At 40.1% G+C, this 26,514-nt stretch overlaps 3 protein-coding genes across 7 annotated transcripts; all 3 read right to left on the reverse strand.

The window, feature by feature from the left end:
• Window positions 1–338: 338 nt before the first annotated feature.
• Window positions 339–12,493, reverse strand: LOC124124178 (interferon-induced protein 44-like). Of its 4 annotated transcripts, none has more exons than XM_046487294.2 (8): window positions 10,526–12,493; window positions 8,739–8,797; window positions 7,859–8,224; window positions 5,515–5,573; window positions 5,222–5,398; window positions 4,894–5,037; window positions 4,434–4,602; window positions 339–3,559 (listed from the first exon to the last, which is right to left on the reverse strand). In XM_046487294.2, the coding sequence occupies exons 1-8, from the start codon at window positions 10,600–10,602 to the stop codon at window positions 3,264–3,266; spliced, it is 1,347 nt and encodes a 448-aa protein (XP_046343250.2). In that variant the 5' UTR covers window positions 10,603–12,493; the 3' UTR covers window positions 339–3,263. The 4 variants fall into 4 exon arrangements, with proteins under 4 accessions (XP_046343250.2, XP_046343234.2, XP_046343261.1 ...); XM_046487278.2 differs by having other exon boundaries at window positions 8,739–8,924; XM_046487305.2 differs by lacking the exon at window positions 8,739–8,797 and having other exon boundaries at window positions 10,526–11,842.
• Window positions 12,494–12,558: 65 nt separating this feature from the next.
• LOC124124197 (interferon-induced protein 44-like) lies at window positions 12,559–19,958 on the reverse strand. Of its 2 annotated transcripts, XM_046487317.2 has the most exons (9): window positions 19,588–19,958; window positions 18,383–18,451; window positions 17,188–17,384; window positions 16,131–16,472; window positions 15,130–15,185; window positions 14,746–14,931; window positions 14,064–14,210; window positions 13,562–13,754; window positions 12,559–13,401 (listed from the first exon to the last, which is right to left on the reverse strand). In XM_046487317.2, exons 3-9 carry the CDS (start codon window positions 17,369–17,371, stop codon window positions 13,133–13,135), a joined length of 1,377 nt encoding a protein of 458 aa, XP_046343273.2. In that variant the 5' UTR covers window positions 17,372–17,384; window positions 18,383–18,451; window positions 19,588–19,958; the 3' UTR covers window positions 12,559–13,132. The 2 variants fall into 2 exon arrangements, with proteins under 2 accessions (XP_046343273.2, XP_046343281.2); XM_046487325.2 differs by lacking the exon at window positions 18,383–18,451.
• A 134-nt stretch (window positions 19,959–20,092) lies between these two features.
• LOC124124219 (interferon-induced protein 44-like) lies at window positions 20,093–25,884 on the reverse strand. The gene is made up of 6 exons (XM_046487350.2): window positions 25,365–25,884; window positions 23,825–23,880; window positions 22,876–23,064; window positions 22,267–22,410; window positions 21,494–21,665; window positions 20,093–20,686 (listed from the first exon to the last, which is right to left on the reverse strand). Exons 1-6 carry the CDS (start codon window positions 25,882–25,884, stop codon window positions 20,406–20,408), a joined length of 1,362 nt encoding a protein of 453 aa, XP_046343306.2. The 3' UTR covers window positions 20,093–20,405.
• Between the last annotated feature and the right edge of the window lie 630 nt (window positions 25,885–26,514).

The following is a 26,514-nucleotide window of genomic DNA, read 5'->3' on the forward strand; positions in this document are numbered from 1 at the left end:
CGTGGGAATAAGCATCTGAGTAGGTGAAAAAAAACGAAAATGTGCGATTATTTCCCTTTCGTCACGAGTATAGATGGATTCAGCAATAAACTGCGCGGTGTGACATGCTGTGCACATGTGCTCGGGTTGAGTTGTGGACGAGGAACTATAAGGAGATGATATGTACTTGTGTAACAGATTCCTTCCTTACAGTGAGTGTAGTCTATATAGTAAGATAGCTGTAACTATAGACCCGAGCGACCAGTGGTATCTGCTTACCGGCTTCTCCTTGTATTCCATCTCCCTCCAACAAAGTGTTTAGCAAGTCAACATAAATGAGAAAAAATACGTCACAAAGCAAATATTTAACATTTTATTTACCGTAAACTAAAAGTAAAAATACGCCACAAAGCAAATATTTTACATTTGATACACAGTAAACACAAGTATTATATAAGTATGTGCAAGACAATAACTTACAAATTAACAGTTTTCCAACAAGAAGATGAGTTCGTCTGAGGCTGACATCTCTGTTGGGTTGATCACACAGACGGTGTCCGTGCTGGTAATTTATCTTACCGACATGTTTTAAGATATATGAATTCAAACAAATTCAAAGTTGATAAGAAAAGACAATTGTTCGATTGCGCTGAGGTTAACTTGTGCTGTCTTCTTGACTTTCATTAACTAGGGGCGAGCGGCTTTTTGCTTCGAAGCAGGGTATAAAGGATTTCAGAAATCCACGTAAAGCGTGTCTTCTATGTGACGGGGTGTAAGGGATTTATTCTCCTGCTCAGAAATGTATTTCCCTCCCAGGTGGGATACATTATTCGTTGTAGCAGAATCACGAGGGTTACATGGAGTAGCGCCGTGTACCCCTCGTCATTCTGCTGAAACGAATTTATCTTTCCGACATGTTTTAATATGACATAATCAAACTATTTAAAAAATTCAAAATTGATAGAAAACAGCTGTTCGATTGAGCTGAGACTAGCTTGCGCTATGTGACGTGACTTCCATTGACTCAGTCTTTCAGATATTCAAGTGCAGCCTGATTGGCTCGTGGCGGGGTATAGGAGATTCATTCCCCCACTGAGAAATGTATACCCCTCCAAGGCGGGTTACACAATATTTTATTAAGATCACGTGGACCAATCAGATGTCATCATTCCGACATGGAGGTATTGATAGCATGGCATGAAAAACGACAAAAAGATGAAAGTGGATGCTGAGTTGATTTTATCCTTGAATATCAATATCATGGGCCAAATGATGACTAAACGAATGGTATGTTATTTGCTTTGTGTAAATGATAATTTCAGATTAATCCCACTGAACACTGTGCAATATGTACTTAACATTTACGAAATCAGGTATGGATATACACATGTTTTCTTGAACGAACGTATGGGACAGATTAAGAATTCATTCTCAGCTCGGAAAAAATGTTAATATATACTAATAAAACGTGATGCTTAAAATATAAATACATAAGTGATGACCTAACGATAACAGCGTCTCCATGACATAAACCAGATATATCGAGTTTGTTGTCAACAGTGATTCAATAATTTATATTTATATATTTACATCTCTTCTTGTGATATCTATGAGGGAGCGATCATTCGATATTCTGAGCGGGCCGTGGATTTTGTATCGAGATTACACATTTTTCAGCTACAGCTACAAAACCAGATATCTGTTTCATATAATACTATGAGCCTGAATTTCTTTTTAAGAAAAACACGTCTCAACAATGTAATTTTTTGCAGATTTCATTTCTATTAACAGTCTGGAGGTTAATCTTCGGGGACAATATTTGTTCAACATCAAATGGTCCGTCCCTTTTGATGGCTAGCAGTCGCCATATCATAAAGCCTTTTGACCTTTGTCATATGATGTGATTCTGATAGTGCAGCTGTAGTATTACAGTGGCCAAAGACAATACAAGGGTAATTATACAGCTGTGACACAGCTATGGTGTCACCGTGTTTCATTGTGTCATACTTATGCTGTAACTAACATGGGCATTGCAAAATACAAACAGCATATTGTTAACGTATATTCTGTATTTTGTTCCAATATAATGAAATGCAGCTTCATTTGAAGCAGCGCACAAACCAATATCACAGAAAAGAAATTTGCTCCTTTTCGAACGAAAACACTAAATGGTACGGGAATATTAAATGATCACGTGGATACCACAAACAAATCGCGTCCTTATAATATGTGTTACAGCCTCCCTTAAGTTCTGAATCTAACCTTTCCAGGATAAGTAACTGACGAGCTGGAGTGACCTAGGAACAAATATGGCACGATGGCTGGGAACGCAGTAAGATTTAGTATCACAGTGGCAGTGCTTACCTGTATACGTAATTGTATTTGCAAAAACAACCAATTAGAAATTGTGTGTACTTTATTTGTTTTACATGTACGTGTAACCTTCCCTACTACGTTGAACGGTACGTTTTCAGTTTATAAGCCACAGTCTTGCCAACAGAACCCTGGTCCTCTCTCTTGTTCACCAGGCTCAAGTATAGAATGTGCAGGGCATTGAGAGCCCACAGGAAGCTCATGTGCATGACTCCCACCTGGTATGATGATATTGTGGGTGACACACATGTTTAGAACCACATTTCTCACGCTTCACTCCATATGGATGCACTCTCTAAAACCATGTCATATGAAATGTATTTCACTTGGCTAAACTCAGAAATTACAGAAATTAAGTGAGGACAGTCTATAAACGCGGTGACGTGGACAAATAGAAAAAGAACAGTTTCTGAATGGAATAAAAAGACAGGCAGAGTCCTTGTTTACTAAATAGGCAGGTCAAGGGAGATTAACTTTCACTCCCAGTGAAGTGGATTAACAGTGAAGCAGATTAACCACACTCGCCTTGTGGTACCATAAAATAGAAACTCCCACTGTTCAAAGTCTATCAGGGTTATCTAGGCATAGAGTTTCTTGAAAGTTTGAACATCTGGCTATATTCGATTTGGAAAATAAATAAAGCGGATTGGAGACAATCTGCAGACCATGTTTGTGACCTTTGATAAAGGGATAATGACAATATCACATGACATGACATGACAAACATAAAAACATGACATGTGAACATAAGAAGCTACACTGTATAGGAACGGTTAAATTTTTCTTGATGATAAATAAACGTTCGATGCTACTTGGCTGAAACGAACGAGTATTCATTTCTATGCAGTCTATATATGATCGTTAGGATCACTACCATGGAAACATTCACTGCACTGCATACACAATAGCTGCTACACAATATCTTCTGGAAGGCCTGGACTCTGCACAGAGTCACACTGCCGATCCTGTATGAACCTTAGCATCTGCCTCAGGCTGAACAGCGTGAGGCGGTCGACATCCTTCTCCAGTTCCATCTCCTGAACATAGTTCTTCACAGGGAAGATGTGAGAGCGAGGCAGCCCCATGAGCTCTGCTGTCTTGCCAACCAGATCCGCTATCTTGGAACTATGGAATATCTGAGACAGGTCCTGGTCCACTACCGAGCACACTGTGTCTATCTTTGTCAGCAGTACTGTTTGTGGAATCTCTGCTCAGAAAGAAAATAAGCTTAACCACATGGACAAAGAGTAGTTAATGGTCCGAAATAACACATGACATGTAAATGTCATCTTGTATTAAACAGCCGCAACACGCTGGTGCATTGTCATATTATGTACATACTATAAATAAATGTAAGATGGCCATTTTAAACGTTTGGTACTCGCATCATGAACAATCCCCTTAATAACGTACAATGTATATTACACAGCATGCAAATGTGTACTGTGAAGTAATACGACATCATGAGTGAGTGACAATGGTTTTGCGTCTCTTTCAGCAATCTCCAAACCACATCACAGTGGGGCGACAAAACCCTGGTCTTTAGCGAACAAAGGTTTTAGCCTCTAGGCTTCCTTTGACAGTATCACAAGGACATTATGATTTACGTTTGTTGTTTAACACACAGCAATATTCCAGGTATATGACGATGGCCTGTAAATAATGCAATCCCGACCATACCACCAAGCAATGTATGGGAATAAGCAGCGATCCATGCCGTCGGAATATGATAATACGCCATGAACCACGTTACCTAACCTCACGTTACCGAGCCTCACCACTCCATCCATTAAGAGACCGACCATTTGATATTTGGATTTTGCTTCGAGATTAGATTTTTTTTTCAGCTTCAGCTACCTAGAAAACAGATATATGTTTTCAACAGTCTGAAGCATAATCATTTTTTTCAAGAATTTTCGTAGACAATATTTTTTTCAGATACATCCCAGCACAAAAATCCCCCTCCCATTCCCACCCCCTCGCCTGCCCATACGAGTATCAAATGGTGGATCACTATGTAGCATGTTATCATTACGGCCATATGTTCATTCCAGTACGATGAATACATTTGATGAACTTACTATGTTTGTTTGCTATTTCTTTCCGCTGGTCGAACTCCCTTTTAATATCTCTTGGTAGGTCATCAATGTCATTACAGTCAATAACAAACACAATGCCTTGCATCCTCTGCAAATGAGAGCTCTTCGCGTAGTAGTCCATGACTTCTTGCGCAAATGAGTACAACTTTTTCTGAAATTGTACCAAATTTGAATCTATAAACTAATAACCAATGAAAACTAAATCGATACATGTGATTCTGTAAATGTAACAGTGAGTGAATATTGATTTATTGCGCTTTCAGTAATATCACGGAAGGCGACACCCTGACGAGTAAACACTTTAACCACAAGGCTTCCCAGTCGCACCTGTATGTAACAGATACGCATAGACATAACGCGTTATTCGTTAAATATTCAAGGTGATCAAAATTATCCGACAATACTGGACTCTAAAACATGTTCGACTTAACAATAAACCTACCATTTGTTTGAATGTTGTCGCTATCAGTCCAGAGGAGTCTGCAACACGGGGAATATGTATGGGTGCTTCCAATCCCGGACTCTCACACAAACGGAAATTGAGAACTGTCCGGTCTCGTCCGCTTGTGACCTGATGCTCCTTCCACTAAAATGTATAGATTGATAGATTGATAGTTTTGTTTAAACAAACAGATGCATCCACATAAATCAATAATTAAATCATAAAGATCGTAATATAAAAATAATTGTGTAAAGATGCAAGCATTGAAAGAAAAGTTCAGATAAATGGATGAATTATATTTATGCATGTATATCAATTCTCCACCTGCCTTGGAAGTGCGACTTTCAGTTGCACCTTTACTGCAGAGGGTGCTTGTGACATATCCTCTAAAGGCGGAGCGAACACTGTGAATATAGCTCGACTGGCCTGCATCTCGCCGACTCACAAGTAGGATCTTTATGGGATCAGGTGACAACCTACAAGCTACTATGTCTTCCTTTATTCTCTGAAAATATAATTAAGTCGGTCTGATAATATGTATATTGTTAATGTGGTCCTACTTCATTATCGAAATAGGGAACAATGCTTGAAAACGAGTTCTCATATTACTTCAGTACTTACTTCATTTGTGTGACTAATTGTTGTCCATGGGGAAGACATACATGTATACTCTTTATCTTCTGAAAAAGATAGAGAAAACATCAAATTCCCCTCGCATATTATACTTTTATAAATTAAGTTTGACTTAGTTGAAAAAAAACTTTAGTTGTTCCTGAAAGTATATAGTTGTGGCTTTTGTTTATACGTGCCATTGAATTTGACGGGACATATGCAAGCATGCAACAGAACAAAATTTAATACATGTTTGTTTGTTTGTTGTTTAGCGCCGAGCAATATTCCAGGTATATTATGACGGTGGTCTGTAAATAATCAAATCTGGACCATACAATACGATCCACGCAACTGGGATACGATGACATGCATCAACCAAGTCAGAGAGCCTGACCATCCGATCCCGTTAGTCGCCTCTTACAACAAGAAAAGAGAAACGCATAACGGATATGTTTGGCCATAAAAGACGTCCAAGAGTAACCGACTCCGCCCAAGATCGCTACATCCGACTGCGCCAGCTACGCTAAAGGGCGACCACAGCCACCTCGACCACATCCCAAATACTCGGACTGCGCAGAATCTCCGACCTTTCCGTAAGAAACCGTTTAAGAGCAGCAGGTCTACGAGCAAGGCGTCTTCGGCGCGTCATATTGGGTCGACAACATCGTCAACAACGACTGCACTGATATGGCCTCAACTGCGATGGAGGGATGTCTGGTTCAGCAACGAATCAAGATTTCTCCTCCGTCGAGGGGATCGAAGAACACGGGTCTACAGACGTCGGGGAGAACGTTACGTCGGAAACTGCGTACGGGAAGAGGACAGGTTTGGTGGGGGTAGCGTTATGATGTGGGCAACTATCTCTCATCATGGCAGGACAGGTTTAGTCCATATCCAGGGCAATCTCACGGCTCAACGATGCATTAACGAAATTCTCCTACCACACGTCCTCCCAATTGCAGCCAACGACAACGGTGTATTCCAGCAGGACAACGCTCTACCGCATACAGCACGGATCACAGGAGCCTCTCTACACAACAACAATGTTGATGTTCTCCCCTGGCCCTCCAGATCCCCGGATGTGAACCCGATAGAGCCCCTTTTGGATGAATTGGATAGACGGCTACGCTGACGTCAACCACAACCCCAGCCTTTGCAGCAGTTGGCCTTTGCGTTGCAGGCCGTGTGGGCTACCATTCCCTAGGATGTGATTCACATACTCGTCTCTTCCATGGGCAGAACATGTCATGCCGCTATCGATTCTAACGGGGGACATACGCGTTATTGATGGTAGCTGACCTTCACCTTGGACTTTTCCTATGTACCGATAACTGAGATGACTACAATCACCAAGTGTTCTCAACAACATTTTGGCTCAATACCTTGTACGGTTCCTCGTATAAATGTATTTTCCTACCTCACACAAATCTGGCTTTGCGTTTCCTTTTTTTTTTGAAGAGTATGTATGCATTTAACAGGATAAATACATGTAATCGCCTGGACATACATGTATATAAATATATGCATCTAACAGGACAAATGTATTCAACAGGACACACATATGCATTTTACGGGATAAATACATGTGATCAACAGGACATATATATATAAACATTTAACAGGACAAATACATGTATTCAGCAGGACACACATATGCATTTTACGGGATAAATACATGTGATCAACAGGACATATATATATAAGCATCTAACAGGACAAATACATGTATTCAGCAGGACTGGGAATGGGAGATGTAACTGGCTTCACAGATGCACAGCTGATATATAGCAAGTCGCCACAATATGTAACAGTTTTTTTACATATACGATTGCACATATACCTACTGCTGGACTGACATTATATGCGATGTGTGTTCTCTTAGTGATTGGTGGTGACTACAAGTGTGATTAATGTGCACCAAGAACATCTGTGAAGATCCGGGGTAGAATATATCTTCAGCAACCCATGCTTCTCGTAAAAGGCGACTATGATTATTGTAAGAGGCGACTGACGGGATCGGGTTGTCAGGCTTCTGACTTGATTGATGCATGTCATCGTATTGCGTGGATAGATATTCATGATATCAATGGATGGTCTGGTCTAGAGACTCGATTATTTACAGCTGGAATAGGAGCGATAGAGTAGCCTAGTGGTTAAAGCGTTCGCTCGTCACGCCGAAGACCAGGGTTCGATTCCCGACATGGGCATAATGTGTGAAGCCCATTTCTGGTGTCCCCCGTCGTGATATTGCTGGAATATTGCTAAAAGCGGCGTAAAACCCATACTCACTCACTCACTACAGCTGGAATATTGCTGAGTGCGTCGTTATAAAACAAACAAACAAGAATCTTACCAAGAACTTGGTAAACTTGAAATCTCGTGGGAATGAGATTGTGAGTCATCAGATCTTCTTTTCTGTGTTTTCTTTGGCGGTTGTACGTCTGACCCAAGTCAGTCTTAATCCTCATTATGGCATCCTGCCTGGACAGTGGGCGGCGCTCACACTTAGTTTCAATATCTCGTCTAGCACTGGCAGAGTCACCTCCGCCAAACGTTGGACCGTACAGAGGATGACAATAGATTGAAGAGTTGTGGTCATCAGTGTCATATTTCCTTGGATCGAAAGATCCTTGATCGTACAGCTTGAAGACGAAAGCAGATCGATCCGATTTTGATCCCGGTGAAGGTTTGGCTTCCCAGCTTGCAGCAGTGTACCCCCCTATTTTATAACCGAGAAGATGCAATCATCCATATCTGTGTCATCGCATTCTATATCATATACAATACAATATACTTTAAGTGTTTGAAATACTCATTGATACTCATATACCTTTCATGGGTGTTGCATTTGGAGAAGTGTTTTTGTAAAACGTTTCTTTAATTTACATATTTATACTTTGTAAATCGAATCACACTGGGCTGTTTCATTTACTTGTACATACCCGAGGATAGATTTATCTTTCTCTTTTTATGCCACCTAATTGATGAAGTGTCATGTATACGAAAGTGCGTTGGTATATTTGGATGTGTCACTTTCAAAAAGTGGTTCGTGTTTTTGTTTCTTAATACTTAAATTTGTGTTAGATAAATTGTTTGCCACTCAATAACGATACGGATCGTTTGTGAAGGAAGTAGCTTTAGGTTAGGTTTTAGCATTAACGATTTTGTAAGACGCAAAGATATTTAATTGGACAATACACTTGATTGGACATTGCTATACATAATATACTCACCAAACAAGTTCTTGTCTGACGAGAAGATAGACACCGTCGGTCCTTTTTTATCGCAACGTCTATGGAATTCATGGGGAACGTTCAACTCGTTTGCACTTTCAAACAACAACTTGAACCGCTTCCTCTCTCCTAGCCACTCGCTTAACATTTCTTTACATAGTTGATTGAACGATCTTGCCATACTGGCTGAAAATTATACGACCAACAAAAAAATGTGTACATGAAAACATATAATCAGTTGCGACAGAGTAGCTCAATGGTAATAATTTTGAATTATCAGTTGATGACATTAATTGCATGCCTACACGTGCATACAGATGAAGAAACCATTTTTATTATAATACAGATTTAAACTCTGTCAGAGGGCTTTGATAAGCACTTAAAGTCTTTCAGAGTCCAATGTGATTTATACAAGCCTGTTGCATTTCCAGTGAGATTCATTCAACATATTAACATGGCCATTAAAAAGGCCAATCACCTTACACGACCTGGGAGTTCAGTTTACACGCCTTAAAACGATTACATCCACGAGAATAATACACGAACACTTGTCAGACTTAGTTGATATTCTATGGTACATTTATATTCAATTACAAAGTTTCTTCTTAATGGCAGCTAACATTTATTGTATAGATCTACTACCTTCTTAAATTATTTCCTTAAATGTGAAGACATTCAAAAACGAACAAGTTGCTAATCCGTTATACCGAATATATACTGAAATGACAACATATGGGAGTGTTAAATGTCAACCGTTGGTTTTACAAAATGGTCCCCGCTGCTCTATGTGAAAGCAACCTAGCATGCCAATGGAACATTTTTATTTATGAATTGTTCCAACTTGCGTTCACAGATCAACTACCGGGGTACAACTGTAAAAGAAAGGCATTCTTGTGTCTTTTTAGTACGTTTATCGACTGAAGTTTATTTACTAGGTGTTGCAAATCAGGTTTTTTAAAGATCGTATCTCCAATTTTACATTTCGCACTGCATGAGAACGACTTACTGCTGGTGCCGGCGACGGCGAAACCCTATCTCGTGGAAAGACCAGATGTATTTAATGACAACTCCTAACATCATATGAATAAGAATAGGATCAGTGACATAGAAATGGCGGCTGCTTAGTTGAGGTACTAATTCAAAAAAGGAGAAATCAGGTATGTTGAATTTGTCGGATGGAAAACCTGCATGGCCAACAACCCCCATACCCCTAAACTAAGGCATTTAGATTTGTGTCAAAACTTTTGAAATGGTCCCTTACTCCTTGCAGGTATCCATGCAAATATGGACGCAAGTGCAACCTATACAGACACGTCCGATCTATTAATAGAACTTTTACCTCGAAACCTACTTTCTATTTCACACGAAACTGGATATGGCATTAGTAATGTTAAACAAGAAATGCGTTAACTGTATTATGCATTCTATGATCGACAAATGATTGATTTTATATTAAATCAACAGTTCATGCAAATGGCCCCTTGGCACATACGATATGTAAATGCTCTAGATATTGGACGTAAAGATTTAACTGCAAACCTCGTGTACCTAGACTGATGCACTCAAGTGCAATGCTTGCAAATACATATGGATATTGTCCTAGATAACCTCACAATAGAGTCATGCTTTTTTGTTATTGTTATTAGCCTGCATTTAGGTTCTATAAATATCAAATACATGTTTGCTTGTAGTATTCCCATTTATACTGCATGAAAACGTTACATACAGAAACGAAACGTGTTTCACATAGTACATATTTGTATAGTACATGTACAAACAACTCTTACCTATCTGATGGTCTGTTATCAGGGAACCTGGCTATGCTGCGCTTCCTAGCCACACAGCATGAGAGAGCATTCATCATATATCAAAGCATATCCCAAGTCACTGGAAAGCCCAACGGTATCTATTTATAGATGACACGTTCTCGGTAAAGGAACAGGGTACAGCACAGTGTTCAGTTCACTGCTCGTGTCGTGTTGGTGTGACATAACACCAGTGTGAAGGAGGCCTGGTTGTTGTGTACATTCGATGTATGAATGTGTGTAGAATGTACGACCATAAATGTACATTTACTGTTTGTAACGCCAACACACGACTGTCAGGCTTACTTTACTTGGTCATACATGTACCTAACACCATTTTATTCAGGTCACAAAGACAAAATTGAGGGTATATAAAAGGTAATATGCATGTCAATGACAAATACTCACCACAAGAGTGGACGGTTTGTATTATTATGAAAAGCGTAAAATACAAATGGTGTCTCACAGTAATCCACGTGGCTTCTGTTTACTTATTGTTTAAATTTGACTACATTGGGTTTTTTTCACTATAAACAGAATGAATATCTCCTGGTATTAATATAACAGAACATTGCCAACGTATGTACAAGTACATTGATTGGCCCAAAATGTAGTACAATAGGTTTTTTTAAAAATATTTTTAACGCGTGTGAATAATCACCAAGCTAAACGTGCAAAAGAGTAAGATCACCTAGATTTATGTTATTAATAAGCAGTTTCGGGTGCATAGTGTTTAGTATGGAATGGAATTTGGAATGAGACAAATGGAACATACCCATGTTTCCAATCTGATATGCTAAGACATTTTATTTTTAATTATAAAAAGCTGCCACCGAAATATGCAGATAAGCTGAGGGACGTAGGTGTCATCTCTTCCCCGCCATTGCCCACACCAGTGCTGAGGGAGAGGAGTCATATATGTACCTAGACGAGGAAACGTTTATTCAACTACAGTAATCTAAAGATTTATGGTAATCTTATGAAGCACAGCAGAGCATACCTTATTCTGGTTTATTTTGATATCTATCATGTTTATTATCATCCCCAAAAAGCAATCTATAATGTCTATCTATTGACAACCAGTCAATCAATCAACGTAGTTACATTCCACCAATGAGCGTATATATTTTCTTGAAATGGAATGTCTCGCAAAATATGCAACACAGTTTCGCACATGTGTGTTTCACAACGGTTAGTAAAAGGCCGGGCCCCTCACCATGGAGTGATCTACCTCTAGGACATCATAGGGCGGTGGGGTAGCCTAGTTGGTAAAGCGTTCGCTCGTCACGCCGAAAACCCGGGTTCGCTTCCCCACATGGGTACAATGTGTGACAATTTCTGGTGTCCCCGCCGTGATATTCCTGGAATATTGCAAAAATCAGCGTAAAACCAGTCTCACTTACTCACTCACTAGGACATCATAACCCCCAATCCTAAAAACAAACTTCCGACTAAGCGCGAAGATTCCGTTATGGAACGGTGCCCTGGAACATGTGTGATGAGCCCTAAACAACCTACTTCACGTAATTAGTAACTTTCATTGTAGGATCTATAATAAGATCGAACAAAATGACTTAAATTCTGCTTGAGAATGGTTTGCCACTGGTGTGCTCATATGTATTGACATCCTCGATTATCCAGACATGTGAGTATCCATTCACGTCCATAACCTCGTTTAGGAAGTGGCTTCGTCGCCTTCGTCGCTCATATCTCTAACTTACCACAGAATGTCTCTCGCTCTTAAGAGTACTTTGATTGGACTTATATTATGCATCGTCCAAAGCATATTGATGAAGATATCTCCTCGACCTGTGTGTCGTGTTCGCGCGGGAGCGTAAATGTGGTTTCTACGGCCTCGGGGCCGCCTCTTCCTTGTTCGAGCTGTAAGGTGTGACAAAAAGAGGTCACGTGGTAGATTAGAAATACATTTACAATTTCTATGTTTCTAACCTTCTAAAACGTTAAATCCTGCCTCATAAACAGAACATTTAGAAAAAGTCATACCAAGAGTGAGAAACAAGAAAACCTTTTTTTAATGCACAAAACTGTAACAATTTTACAACATATTATTCTTATTCTATTCTGTTACTTTCCCGCTACAATTGAATGATTTACACAAGAATATGAAATAGTTATGTTAATTATACAACATATGTACAACTAAACGTACACGTAATAGAAACCTTGTTTACACTTGTAATTGTTTGTCACGATCGTCTGGGCTATTGTACAGATCCAATATTATTTAGTGCATACCCATACCGTCAGTAACAAAATGATGTCAAAAACAATTTTATCAGCTCTAATGGTGTAGATGTGCTGAATCTACTAAAATAAAAGCGAATTAAAACTATGACAAACTGGAACGAGTTTCGTAAATACATAAAATGACAACGCATAATCCACTTTAACTCGAAATCAGAAAAGATGTGTTTTGTGCTCAAGTACAACTTCAAACACATCCTGTGAGATTCAAACCAGTACGACGACATTGTTATGTCTGATAATCTCAAGCCAGAACTTAATTTCATTTTTGTGGCCATTGTGCCAAATATTTCGAATATGCGTTTTCAAACACAGCGCTACACACTATTGCAACTGTTGAATAAGAAAGTCGTCTGTAAATCGCAACATCTGCCTGAGGCTGAGTAGAGTAAGTCGATCTACATTTTCATCCAGTTCACTCTCCTGCTCGTAGTTCTTGACAGGGAATATGTGAGACCGAGGCAGCCCGATGAGTGCGGCAGTTTGGTCCACCAAGTCCCGTATTTGGGTGCTGTGGAACGTCAGCGACAGATTACCGTCCACCATCCGGCACACCTTGTCGATCTTACTCAACAGCACTGTCTGTGGAATACCTGAAACGTACATTGACGCACATACATGTACTTCTTTATTACCAACTCATGCACATTACTCTCACGAAAATCTGACACTCACATAAGACGTTTATTTTCATCAAATCGACATTGTATATGACGCACCATATAAATACGTAATTCTCAAAAGAGTTCTTACCATATCCGTTGGCAGTTTTCTTTATTTGGTCAAACGCTTCCTTTACCTCTCGCGGTAGACCATCGATCACTGAGCCATCTATCACAAAGGCTACGCAGTGAACCTTCTGCTGAAGCAGGTCCTCCTCGCTCAGGGTCTGCTGGCGTATTGGCTGCTTATTCCACAGGTTTCTCATCATTGTAGCCAGCATGCTCTGTCGCCAAACAATGCTCATGATACACTGGGTCTTTTAAAGTTTAACACCCTCCCACAAATCACAGATTTAGGGTTTAATTCTTTCTGGATTCAATTGACGTAAGAACCACCAAACAGAAAACAAATACAGACTACCGGGACATGATTGGGTGAAGACACATGTTTTGATGTATTTATCTTCTGTAGAATTTCATTAGCAAGACACCAGGAACACGTTGAGTTTTTAAAGCTGCATGAAGGCCTATGGAGTATCAAAAACAAATCCAAGGACGGTATTTTCTGTTAAAGGATGTTTCTGCACGCTTACCATGTATCCCGGTGGACTTCCGCCTATGATGTGTTGGATGGCATAAACCATATTCTGTCCCATCCCTTGTTCAAATCCTCGTGTGTCCCAAAATCGGAACTTGAGAGGCCTCCGTCCAGGCCAGGTAAAGATCTTGTGTTCTTCATTCTGGAGCAACAAACAAGGGGGTGATCCTCGCCTTCGGTGTACAATGATAAGCAATTGAAATCAACCAAGTCACTTAGCCTGACAACCCGATCCAATTTCCGTCGCCTTTTACGACAATTGTGCATGCTTTTTTTAGGGCCGATTCTAATCCGGATTCCCCAAGATGGAAGGATATAAGTGTGTGAGTATGGTGTTACGCCGCTTTTAGCAATAATCCTGCAATATCACTGATAATCACACATTGTACTTAGAAACGCATGCCAGAATATTACCATCGTCAGTTGAACTTGATTTCATGACATTTGAGAAACGTTTGGATCAAGATGTTGCAATTGTTACTTAACGACAAGATGGACAGGTACCAAACCTTACTGTGTGAGTGGGTATGGTATCTGTGAGCAATCAGCCAGCAATATCACGCAAATGAGACAGCAGAAATGGACTTCACACATTCTACCCATGTTCTACGTTGAATGCAAGTTTTAGAGTAATGCTGAGTGAGTGCATTATCACAATCATATTTCTTCCTTTGTACCTTTTGTGTCAGACTGTGCAATGCACTGCCCGTAGGAACAGAGCTTGTGACATATCCTCTGAAGGCTGAGGTAACACTGTTGAGGTAGCTTGACTTGCCCGCTCCTATCTGACCCACAAGGAGTATATTTGTGTACTCCAAAGCTTCAGTTGGAGGCTCGAAACCTTCTAACTCTCTTTTAATGGGCTGAAACATGCATCATGGGGAGCAATCATCTTTCTATTTGATAATAACATAGTATGTAATATCAAACATATGATAACATTTTCTTCACCTCTTTCGTTTAAGTATTTTGTCACATCAGCGAAAAAACTACACGGTTTTATTTTACAAAACATTATATATAACGGTTACACCCTTGAATATACTATGTTGACTATATACCTCCACTGCCACTTGACTGACATTTCGCCATGCCTTTTCAACATATTCATCATCATCTGAAATAAAAATGCAAGGAAACAATACAGCTTACTGCGACCACACCATGTCACAAAGGACATGTTAATGTCTGATACTCTGGGTCTGTAAATAATCGTATCTCGCCTAGGTAAACCACGATATTCTCCTGTGGTTACTGAATGTTGCTTACCGTCACAATTAGCACAATACTCCAGTTATACCATGGGATGAGGTATGTAAATAATCGTATCTCGCCCATGTAAACCACGATATTCTCCTGTGGTTACTGAATGTTGCTTACCGTCACAATTAGCACAATACTCCAGTTATACCATGGGATGAGGTATGTAAATAATCGTATCTCGCCCAGGTAAACCACGATATTCTCCTGTGGTTACTGAATGTTGCTTACCGTCACAATTAGCACAATACTCCAGTTATACCATGGGATGAGGTATGTAAATAATCGTATCTCGCCCAGGTAAACCGCGATATTCTCCTGTGGTTACTGAATGTTGCTTAACGTCACAATAAGAACAATACTCCAGTTATACCATTGGATTAGCTATGTAAATAATCGTATCTCGCCCAGGTAAACCAGTGAGTGAAAATATGAGCAACAATGCACACCATCCGTGCACAAACCTAATAGCCCAATCACCATTTCAGCTCCGACAAGTGTGATTCTTGCCACGTTTCTTGACCCGGAATCCTACGGGTATATTGCAGAAATTACATTGGACTTTAATAAATGGATATCATGCTGTAAATATAAAACGTCGAAGCCAGTAAAAGGTAAAACAATTGTGAAGATTGTATTATTGGATCAAATGAAAATCAGTGATGATACCAGGTGTTCGCGAGAAGAGGTAATGAACTGTTACCAGACAAAGTTCAATGCTTCTGTAGCTCTTAAGCAATTATGTTACAGCGTTACAACACAAGAGACTTCATTAACCGAACTGAACAATGTTTTATCTTACCTATCACAAGAAATACTTCAAACTTGACCACCGCATCATGACCGTCTATAAAGTTTTCATTTTGGCGTTTACCAATGTTGTATGCTTGACCTATAGCTGTTCGCACTGTGATGAGATCATCAGAGACCTCCGTTGTGACAATATCCATCGCTCCGTCGACATTGCCACCGCCAAATGTTGGTCCATAATCGCTGTGGCAATAGATAGCACAGCGAGCGGTATCAACCGGGTACTTTTTCGGTTTGAACGTGGCTCTATCGTACAGCTTAAACAGAAAGGCTCTTGGATCCCGCTTGTGTCCTGGTGGGGAGGAGGGTTGCCATGTCTGTCGTGTATATCCACCTTGAAGGTCAGACAAGACAACGTCTACCATATAAAATTAACACAGTTGTTATGCCTTAAACAAAAACAATAGCCCGCTGTTTAGTTTCCTTCCAGACGCTATAAGTTGAGCTATATGTGAATTTTAAACATTGTCTCTGTGTAGCAATTTCAGAATTAACTGTCATACATACTTAAAAAACATAAACCGGTAAAATGCTACGCAACCAATTACAATTTGGCAAATATAGATTTTCAGCTTGACACACGAACAAATATTCTTCTGTGCAGATTTCCTGTGACATAAGTATTGAATATTGCATAATTTAAAGTTAAAGTTAAAGTTATAACAAATCAGGCAAACAGAATTCGAACAAGAACACGTCAAACTCCATATCAAATTATTGATTTTGGGGTGGATTTCTGATATGACAAAAATATGTTAACGTTCCAACAAAATAAATTCCGTACATCTTGAAAAGTCATTGTCGATATATGGCTGAAACAATGTCGTGCAACGTTATAACTCGCTATTTGTTAATCTAGCATAGAAAGAAAATAAAAAAGTTTCTTAAAAATGCTTTTAACGGGAAAGCTCCTTACAGTGATGTAATGAGAACGGTGGAGTTTGTCGTATGTTAAACATAAGTCATAACGAGGCCAATTGGAAAATATTTCCCAGTTAACGCAACTTGTGTTTGTAGGCAAGAAAACTGGCCATTTAATATGTTCGTACCGAAAACACTGTTGCCGTTCGTGTAGAACACGGTAACAGTGGATTCACTTTTGTCACATCGCTTGTGGAACTCTTGGATTTGATTGTGGTACAGTGAACTATCAAACAGAATCTTGAACTTATATGTATCCCCAAGCCATTCCTTCAGCATTTCGTGACAGAGAAGGTTGAATGACATCGTCATGCTGCACTGGTGTCTGAAACAGCACACGTTGAATTATGATTAAGAAACCAGAAAAGACAGAAGGCGATACATGCGTGTGTGCGTGCGAGTTCCTGTGTACACGTGCGCGTGTTTGTGTGACTGGATTGAATTTAAATAAATTGTAAAATAATCTTTCTGTTCGTTATTTTGCCTTTGATGAAGGGTGAGGTACCAATTCATCATTCCGTGAAGACCCGGGTTTGATCATAGGTCTTCAGTAACCCCATGCTTGCCGTAAAAGGCGACTATGCTTGCTGCAAGAGGCGACTAACGGGTGGTCAGGCTCGCTGACTTTTGATGCATGTCATCGTATCCCAATTGCATGGATCGATGCTCATAATATCAACCAATGGATTGTCTGGTCCAGACTCGATTATTTACAGGCCGCCGTCATACAGCTGGAATATTGCGGAGTGCGGCGTTAAACAGCAGCAACAACAACAACAACAAAAACAAAAACAACTTTACTTGAGGTGTGGAGGTTTCATGTATTCATGGTTTCATGTGCATACATCATGGTATCCGAACTGTGACATTGTACGTATTGTGTCGCGATAAACTGTGCCGTTACAGCCGCAGCCACATTACTTATATTTTCTTTATAATTGTCAAACATGGCCATTTGCCATACGTTTTGTTTTTTTGTTACGCACGAAATATATATAATTTGGACGTTGGGTTTAATTTGGATTTAATTTTCCTGTACATAAAACATTTGAAATATCAAAGACATACTATCTGTCGAATTCATTTTTGTCTTTGGGTAACAATTATATGGAGGATATTTGTCTTTTCCTTTGTGGTGAAAATGTCAACTTTGCAGGTCACGAGATGAGATGTTATTTGAAAAACAATTAGACACATGTTCTATTTGTTGTGTATTTTCTGGCATGATTTTCATGGCATCAGTAACGTGAGTGAAATATCAATGTTAATTTTTTAAAGATAAATATAGTATTTTATTATCAAATACATAATAAAGTACATTACATTTTTCTTCTCTGTTGTCTCACGCTGCAATTTTCTAGCTATCAAACGGCGGCCTGTAAATAATTGAGTCTGGAACAGACAAACCAGTAATTGATATTGTGAGCAAAATATCAAAGCTATCTGGGTACGATGACAATTAACCAGGTCACCGCACCTGTCCACCCGATCCATTTTATCACCTCTATTTAACACAAATGTTTTTATGTGAAAACTATTTTTACATGAGTACTTCTTAAGGCTGATCTATTTCCCGAGTGGTATTAATGAGACTGATGTTCCGATGATAGTAACTTAATTACATCAGAGACTCCCTGATTGCACCTGGTCTTCACTGATCCCCGAATCTCCTCCTCATCCCTTCAATATTCGCCTAGTTATACATTCAACACCTGTGATTATAATTACTTATTATTTTGTACATCTTTCAGTACGTGGATCCCGGGCATTTCCCTCACACGTATCTTCCCGGGATAAGAGTGTCCACTGGGCTGATGACAAGTCCTCGAAAACTAGACGTTGATATAGACGATTCGACTCTCTTGCCTCGGGAAGACGCCTTCCTCACCCACCTACGATTTGATATTCTGGGATGGGGCCTGGGATTTTATCCACGAGTTAAAAAATATAATATATTAAAGCTTCAGACTGTTGAAATATTGCCTGCCTAAAAAATACATCGTTGTAAGTTTGGTTTTTTCCTTTAAAAAAATCAGGCTTATAGTTTTAAATTTAGGGGAAAAATTCTGGTTTCGAGGTTGCAGCCGTAAAATATTTAATGTCGATACAAATGCCAGGCACCCCCAACCCTACTACCAGAATATCAAATGATCGGTCCCTTATACGTGTCATGGAACCTACGATATTTTCGTACTTTCGGTTTCGTTTCGGTGCAGACTTCTTGTGTGCAGTGTGACCATACTTTTGTCAGGTTGTAAAAAAGGAGCTAATTGAAACAAAATATAAATAAGCATATCTGAATGTGATTATCCACCCAGTTGAAACATCACTGAAATACCCGCAATAGACAAGAGTGAAGTATAATACATCGACAGCTATTTATCTGTGAACTACTTACATAACAGAATAATACATATGCACCAGGAAGAACATACTTAGGTTACCAAACGATCGATGTGTCAATACATGCAGAGTGACTGAAACTTGATACAAATACGGGGAGTATCGTTACTACATTTTACACTTACCGTTATTTCACAGCGAAGAACATAACAGAGCGAGGAGAACGCAAACGATACACCTCGATCAGCTGCCAGCGACGTATCAAGGGAGACAACTCGTGTTGTTATTTCATGGCTTGCTGTCATGACGCCCCAGGTAAATAAACAAACATGGGGAAATGATTGACGGATATGTATAACTTCGACCGATGACACGTCTTAGAGTAGCCAAATATGTTCGTCGTGTGTTCTAGTCATTTACCTAATAATGACAAAGCTTAAACAAGGAGTGCACGCCCGAAAATATGTACGAGTATTTCCTCTTCTCCGGTCGTCACGATATGGCTGAAATATTGCCGATGTGACGTAAAGCATAAAACCACTGACGTAGCCACGTGAGCTGACAGTTTCTCAAATGCCACAAAATGAAAAATCAGTCTCTCGCTTATTTGCATGACGGTAAAGTCCCGTTAGACCGGAGCCTTTCAGATAAATAATGTAACGCTTTGTTAGAAACAGAATATATCATCAGTTACTACTTCAAGACAGACTTTGTTTTCTCAGTAACCTAAAAATGTTTATTTTTACCACAACACACATTTTTTCAGGCCATTACTTCACAAATGGTCCACAAGAAACACCACAAACGACGAAAGTACTTATCTTATAAAGCATAAGCCATTAAAAAGCAAGTAAAAAGTGTTATTGTACACTTGAGAAACACCTTGAGAACGAGCTACTGTACAACAAGACATGCGTACATGTATTTGCCTGGATGTCCTGTCCCGCACTAGGTATCATACACTGAGCAAATGTTGTACGTTTGAAAAAACGTATAATATGCATTAAGCATCATTTTGATCGAGATAATAATAAAGGTAGTCATCAGCAAGCCGGAGCATCTGTTGGAGACTAAGCAGAGCTGGAACATCCACTCTGGCGTCAAGTTCTGTCTCCTTCTCATAGTTCTTGATTGGCAGAACACAGGACCGGGGGAGACCCATCAGCTGGGCAACCGTGTCAACAAGATCAGACACGGTTATGTTTTTAAAGAGACCTGACAAATCTTTGTCCAGAGCAGGACACACCTTGTCCACCTTGGTCAACAGAACAACCTGGGGCACACCTGCAAGAAGTACAGAAAGGACAAAGGTGTAGAAGTGCAGGACATTATACAAACCAGTCCAAATGGTATGTCAGTAGTGATTGTGAACTCATTACATGGCCATTGCATATATAAACATTAATGTAAGTGTAATATTACAGATCCATTAAGCATTTTACACATGCAAAGGCACTGCTTCACTACAAACCTGAACTACTCGAGTACAGTCAGTGTGATACATGTATATGCTTACATCCTTACTAACATCTAAATTAATAGAGAAAATTCATCCTAAAGAGCACAGTGTATTAATCAATTATCATGGAAGCAGAAAGGGGTGCCGTTATGACAATAAAATGTTTATTCGATTCACTTAACTCCTTGCTATTATATTACAAATCCTGTGCATGATCCTGTGCATAGGGTACAGGTCACAAAGTGATCCAACACTGGCCCCAGGGGGGAACTGAAAGGGGCTTAGGTCCTGCCCCATACTGATTTGTTCGAATAAGCCCCTATTCACAAGGCAGCAATGGGCATCTGGTTATGGTGAGTGAGTGAGTGAGTTGGGTTTAACGCCGTTTGGGACATTATTCCAGTTTTATCACTTTCTGGTTATGAGATTGTGATGACAAAACCTTCTTGTACCTAAGATGCAACTTGTATTGTATGCTAACCCTGGTGCTGAGAACATAATTTGAGGGCACGCTGATCTGTTGACCGTGGTATTATATGTGTAGCGCCATGACCAAGCTCTAATGCCTAGGTACGGCAGATATTAAATAACACAGTTACTTTATGTATGCTATGCCATCTGATAAACAATACCTCGAGCATTTGCAGTTTCCTGAAACTCTTTGACAACGTGTAGGATCTTGTCCGAATATACGTCCACAGTGGAGGCGTCGACGACAAAGACAACGCAGTGAGCTGTATCTCCGAAGGCTGGCGATTTTCTGTAACCTTCTGTGTCGGGAACCAGCTTCGTAAATGGGTTAAACTGAACACCACAAAACATACATGCAGACACAGAAGTTTCTAAAGTAACCTGACTGCTCAAATGTTTAGAATATCTTTCCATTGTTAAGGGGGTCCGATGTACGATTTAGTTGAAAGTAAATAACCCGTATGCTGACACATCTGTGACTGTTCTTCTGAGAAGGTATGAGACCACATCATTCAAGCATGTCACATCTACAGCAATACTACTAAACATGAATTATTTGCATATACATATATTCCGAAGTAAGACTATCAATTAAACGTATTGCCAACAATTGACAGCATCTATTGGGAAGAAGTAAATCCTGCCGGGGTACAGAGCAGGAAACAGAGGTACTGTAAATACATATACTCCAAACTGTAGTGGCTTAACACAGATGGTTGTCCGTCTACACCCCGCATGTATCCTTGTGTTATACGTTGACCCTTTTAATGTCCATATACTATTTTCAAACACAAATCTGTGGTTGATGGTTACTGTAAAGTTCCTCTGCAACAGATTTTGATCTGGTGTAAATGTGTTCATTTTTCTAGCCACACTATGGCTGAAATACTGCCGGACAAAGGACACTCTAAGACAACGCGTAATTATGCACAACCTGAAATCCATTCTCGATGTGTCCATCGAGAAATGCCACCAAGTCCTCTGGTTTCATCCCCTTGTCCTCCTCCAGGCCTCGTGTGTCGCACAGACGGAACTTCAGCGGCGTACCAGACTTCGACCTCACTTTGTAAACCCTGAACTACATGTGATACAGAAAATATACATGGACGTAAGACGGACACCGATTGACAAACGGAAGTGTTCATCTAGTCGCTGTATAAACGATAGAATACCATTTCCAGATGAATATTGTTTAACTCTGCAGTCAGCAACGGCCAAGATTGTAATAGTACAGCCTGTTAAACAATCGAAGATGGACTTTGCAAACCAGTGATTAAGAGAATGAGCAACGGGGAGTGACAACCTATCCATGCTTCGACTCTTACGACATGAATGCATTACTAACAGGCCAAATATACTCGGAATCATCTTGAGTATATAATATTCAAATAGCGAAGTAAAAAGCCTCCAACACAACTGACAAAAAGTTTCCCATTATAATCTTGAATGAATTCTACCGTTTGTACTGTCTTACAACAGCAGGTTTGACTTCATCTAGCTCCTTCTTGTATCTCCCTGCACACATGATTCAGGAACTACGTACCATTGAAGTCAGACTATGGGTAGCACTGCCACTCCTTGCCTGACCAGTCACGTGGCCCCTGAACAAGGAGTTGATGGTGTTGAAATAGCTGGACTTGCCACTTCCTACTGCACCCACAAGCAAAAGATTGACATGGTCCAGTTTCGCTTCTTCAACGGGGCAGTAATTCTCCATTTGTGACATCAGCTTCTGATGAACATACAAGAGCAAAAATAACATCTTAAAACAAGATAATGCACCTTCGGCCAAGAGCTCATGATACTGATTACGGGTGATTGTCTCAAGACACCCATAGTCGCCTGTTATGGCAAGCATGGGTTGTTCTAAATATTCTAAACCGGATCTTCACGGGTCCACTGCTGATTACGTAATCGTCCTTTGTGGTCAGTGAATAATTCCGAATGACCCCAAGTATGTATATAGATGACTATATGCCTGGCCACCCGATCCACTTTAGTTGACGCTTATGACAAGCTTGTGGCCAGTTCTACCCCGGTATCCCCACAGGGTAAATAATGTTCAAAGAACAAAGTGAAAACCTCCCACCTTCTTCTGGCAGAAGACAGTCATCTATTAATAATCATCATGTGCATAAGTCATTATCAGTACTGGATTGTCACTGCCAATCGGTAACCACGTGACACATTAAAGTTCAAAATGACTACTTTCAAATTCATCATTGTGTATACGAGGTCTAAATCTTCCGATAACCTGCGGTGGAGTAGACTAGTGTGTGAAGCTCGGGTTTGATTCTCACATGGGAACAATGGATAGAACCCGTTTCTTACACACACCCAAGTCACGCACCCAGTTACTGATACAGAATGGCAACCTGTGCCCTGTGTCACGTGATTAGCAACAATTAGACACGCGGGGGATCCCGAGTAGTGGTACATGGACATTATGTAGCAATATACAGACGCTACACACCGGTCAGCGAGATACTAACCACCAGGTCCGTGTTGCCGGTGTTTCGCCAAGGCTCATCGAACTCGACATCTGCGTCTTAAGCAAGAAAAAAAACAAGATATGAAAAACAATAGCGAATCTAAATCATGGCCTTAAGTTAACACTATAATGGCGTATAAAGACGTAGTCTTCATTGTTTCTGTGTCTGCGACAACCTATGACGAAATTTATTAATTTCCCAATATCATGGTGTGACCGTTTCCAGTCTGTAATTCGTATTGTGTGTGTATTGTTGCCTCTATTTGCGTTTTGTTAGTAATAGATCCCCATTACATATTTCGAAATAACATCGTTCCAAATAATAAAAATGTATAATAGAGCAACAACCCATATATTAGGTCTGACATGAGGTTATTAAAGAAACGATAAAACACACACACACACACGCGCGCGCGCGCACACACACACACCAGTGCATAATCAAAACACTGCGTGGATATCAATAACATAGTCTAGTCAAAGCTGCTCGGCAAAAGAAAGTGTACAGACATGTTGCATGGTTGCTGAAAATGTAACAAACAGCAAATGGTTTTCGATGGTGATTTATTTGAAACGAGTATCATAGCGTTTGGATCTTAAGTTTGCAGTATTTCGGTGACTGCTTTCACCACAGTAAAGTGTAGATGACGTTTGTAATTTTAGGGTCAAATCAAATTTTCAAGTGCATAGTTCCTTTTGCACGGCAGTTTAGGTCACCACCATCTAAACCCGCGCTACTTGTAACCCTATGGATACAGTCTGATCATGTTATTCTACGTTAAAGAATTACTTTTTGTAACTTGACAAATCTAATTTCGGGTAAAATATAAATCATTCCGAAGGTTTCTACATAATGCATATATGCAAGAATAAATTAAAGGTTCTCCATTTTGGATGGAAGCTAAACTCTCTCAACACATAAGAATGACAATGATATTCACTACATGCCTAAACAACACTGACCTCTGACTGTAAAATGTGAAAGTTGTGATACGCTAGGTATGTTTTAAGGTAGAGATACGGAAGCCTTTAACTGATCATTGACTCAATCAATATTTGAATCCATGACAGACCCGTAAAGATCCGGGGTAGAATAGGTCTTCAATACCTATGCTAGCCGTACAGGCAACTTTGCTTGTCATAAGAGGCGACTATAACGGGATCAGGTGGTCAAGGCTTGCTGACTTGGTTGATGCATGTCATCGTATCCCAACTGCGAAGATCGATGCTCATGATATCAATCACTGGATTGTCTGGTCTAGACCGCCGTCATATAGCTGAAATAGTGCGGTGCTGAACAACAAAGAAAGGAATCCTTAATGGGGGATCATCTGATCGCATACAACACAAACAATTTACCTGACGACTGGTATAACTTGCAGCTTATTTAAAAGAAACTGAAACCAACTTTTTAGTAATTAACCGATGGAAACCACAATACACCAGCCCCCTGATCTACATCCATCTCAACCCCCCCCCCCCCCCCCCCCCCCCGCCCTTCCCTTGATGATTCTGCTTCTGGTTCATTAACTTCCCCTTACCTTGGACCTTGTAGACATCAATTTCCGACAGTTTGAGATTGCTTCCTGTGAAATCTGTAGCTGTGTCGCCAGCCATGTCATAGTCCGCCCCGTGTGTACCTGTTGTTTCACATGGGAAAAATCCATCAGACTTGAGAAAAGGACCTTTTTTAAGAAATTGTATGTCACTACCAAACCTTGGACCTTCACCTGAAGACTGGTATATTGCCCTTGCTTCATGTCCATCTTTAAGCCTGTATTTCTTGGGGTGAAAAGATCCATTTCTATCAAGCCTGAACAGAAATGCTCTGTCATCGTAATTCGTTCCACTGCGCCAGCTCACTGAGGTATAGCCCCCAAAGACCCCTCCAGTGGTATTACGTCCAACTGTCACAGTTGCTCCTACATTGTCACATCTGTAGTGGAATCTCGCGCTTCCACATTCATCTGTTGCAGTGCTGTAGAGCAGTTGGAACCGTTTGTTTCCTCCAAGCCACGTGGACAATTGTTTCCGATGGCATGAAGACAAACGTGAATTCATTTCCGCACTCATTTTCTGTGCATGTAGCAGGATCTGTGAACCAACAACAGCTGTCAAACTGGAAAACAAAATCAACAGTCTTTTCTTCAAAAGTACATGACACCCCACAAAGAAACACTTGTTGCAATATTACAGTTCCACACATCACAGTATGACCTCTTTTATGCATCTAACTCTACTTCTGTGTCACTTCACTGGGGGCTACGTCTAGGCTCTACAGTTAAATCACCCACCCTACATGCAAGACTTAGCCCCCAGTGACTATTTCCTGTTCCGGCAAATGAAATCTGCCCTAAGTGGAAGACGCTTCCAGGATAACGAGGACATAAAGGCTGCCACAGAGGCGTGGTTAGAGGGCCATTCTGTGGATTTCTATAAAACTGGTATTAAAAGCTTGAAGGACAAATGGAATAGGTATATTTAGGTGAATGGAGATTATATTGAAAAATATAAGTGCAAAAGATATCTTATATTAAAGTTGCAAAACTTATTGAATGCCCCTCGTATGTTGACGTCCCTATCGTTGTTGGTGTCGTTTCTAGGACGATGTGGTTCTTGGTGTTCATCTTATAGACGATGTATCCTACCACCAGAGACTTTCAGCTGTCCGTTTTCAACAGTGTCAAACAA

Source organism: Haliotis rufescens, unplaced genomic scaffold, assembly GCF_023055435.1.
Source record: "Haliotis rufescens isolate VD_foot unplaced genomic scaffold, xgHalRufe1.0.p SCAF_3, whole genome shotgun sequence".
Lineage (NCBI taxonomy): Eukaryota > Metazoa > Mollusca > Gastropoda > Lepetellida > Haliotidae > Haliotis > Haliotis rufescens.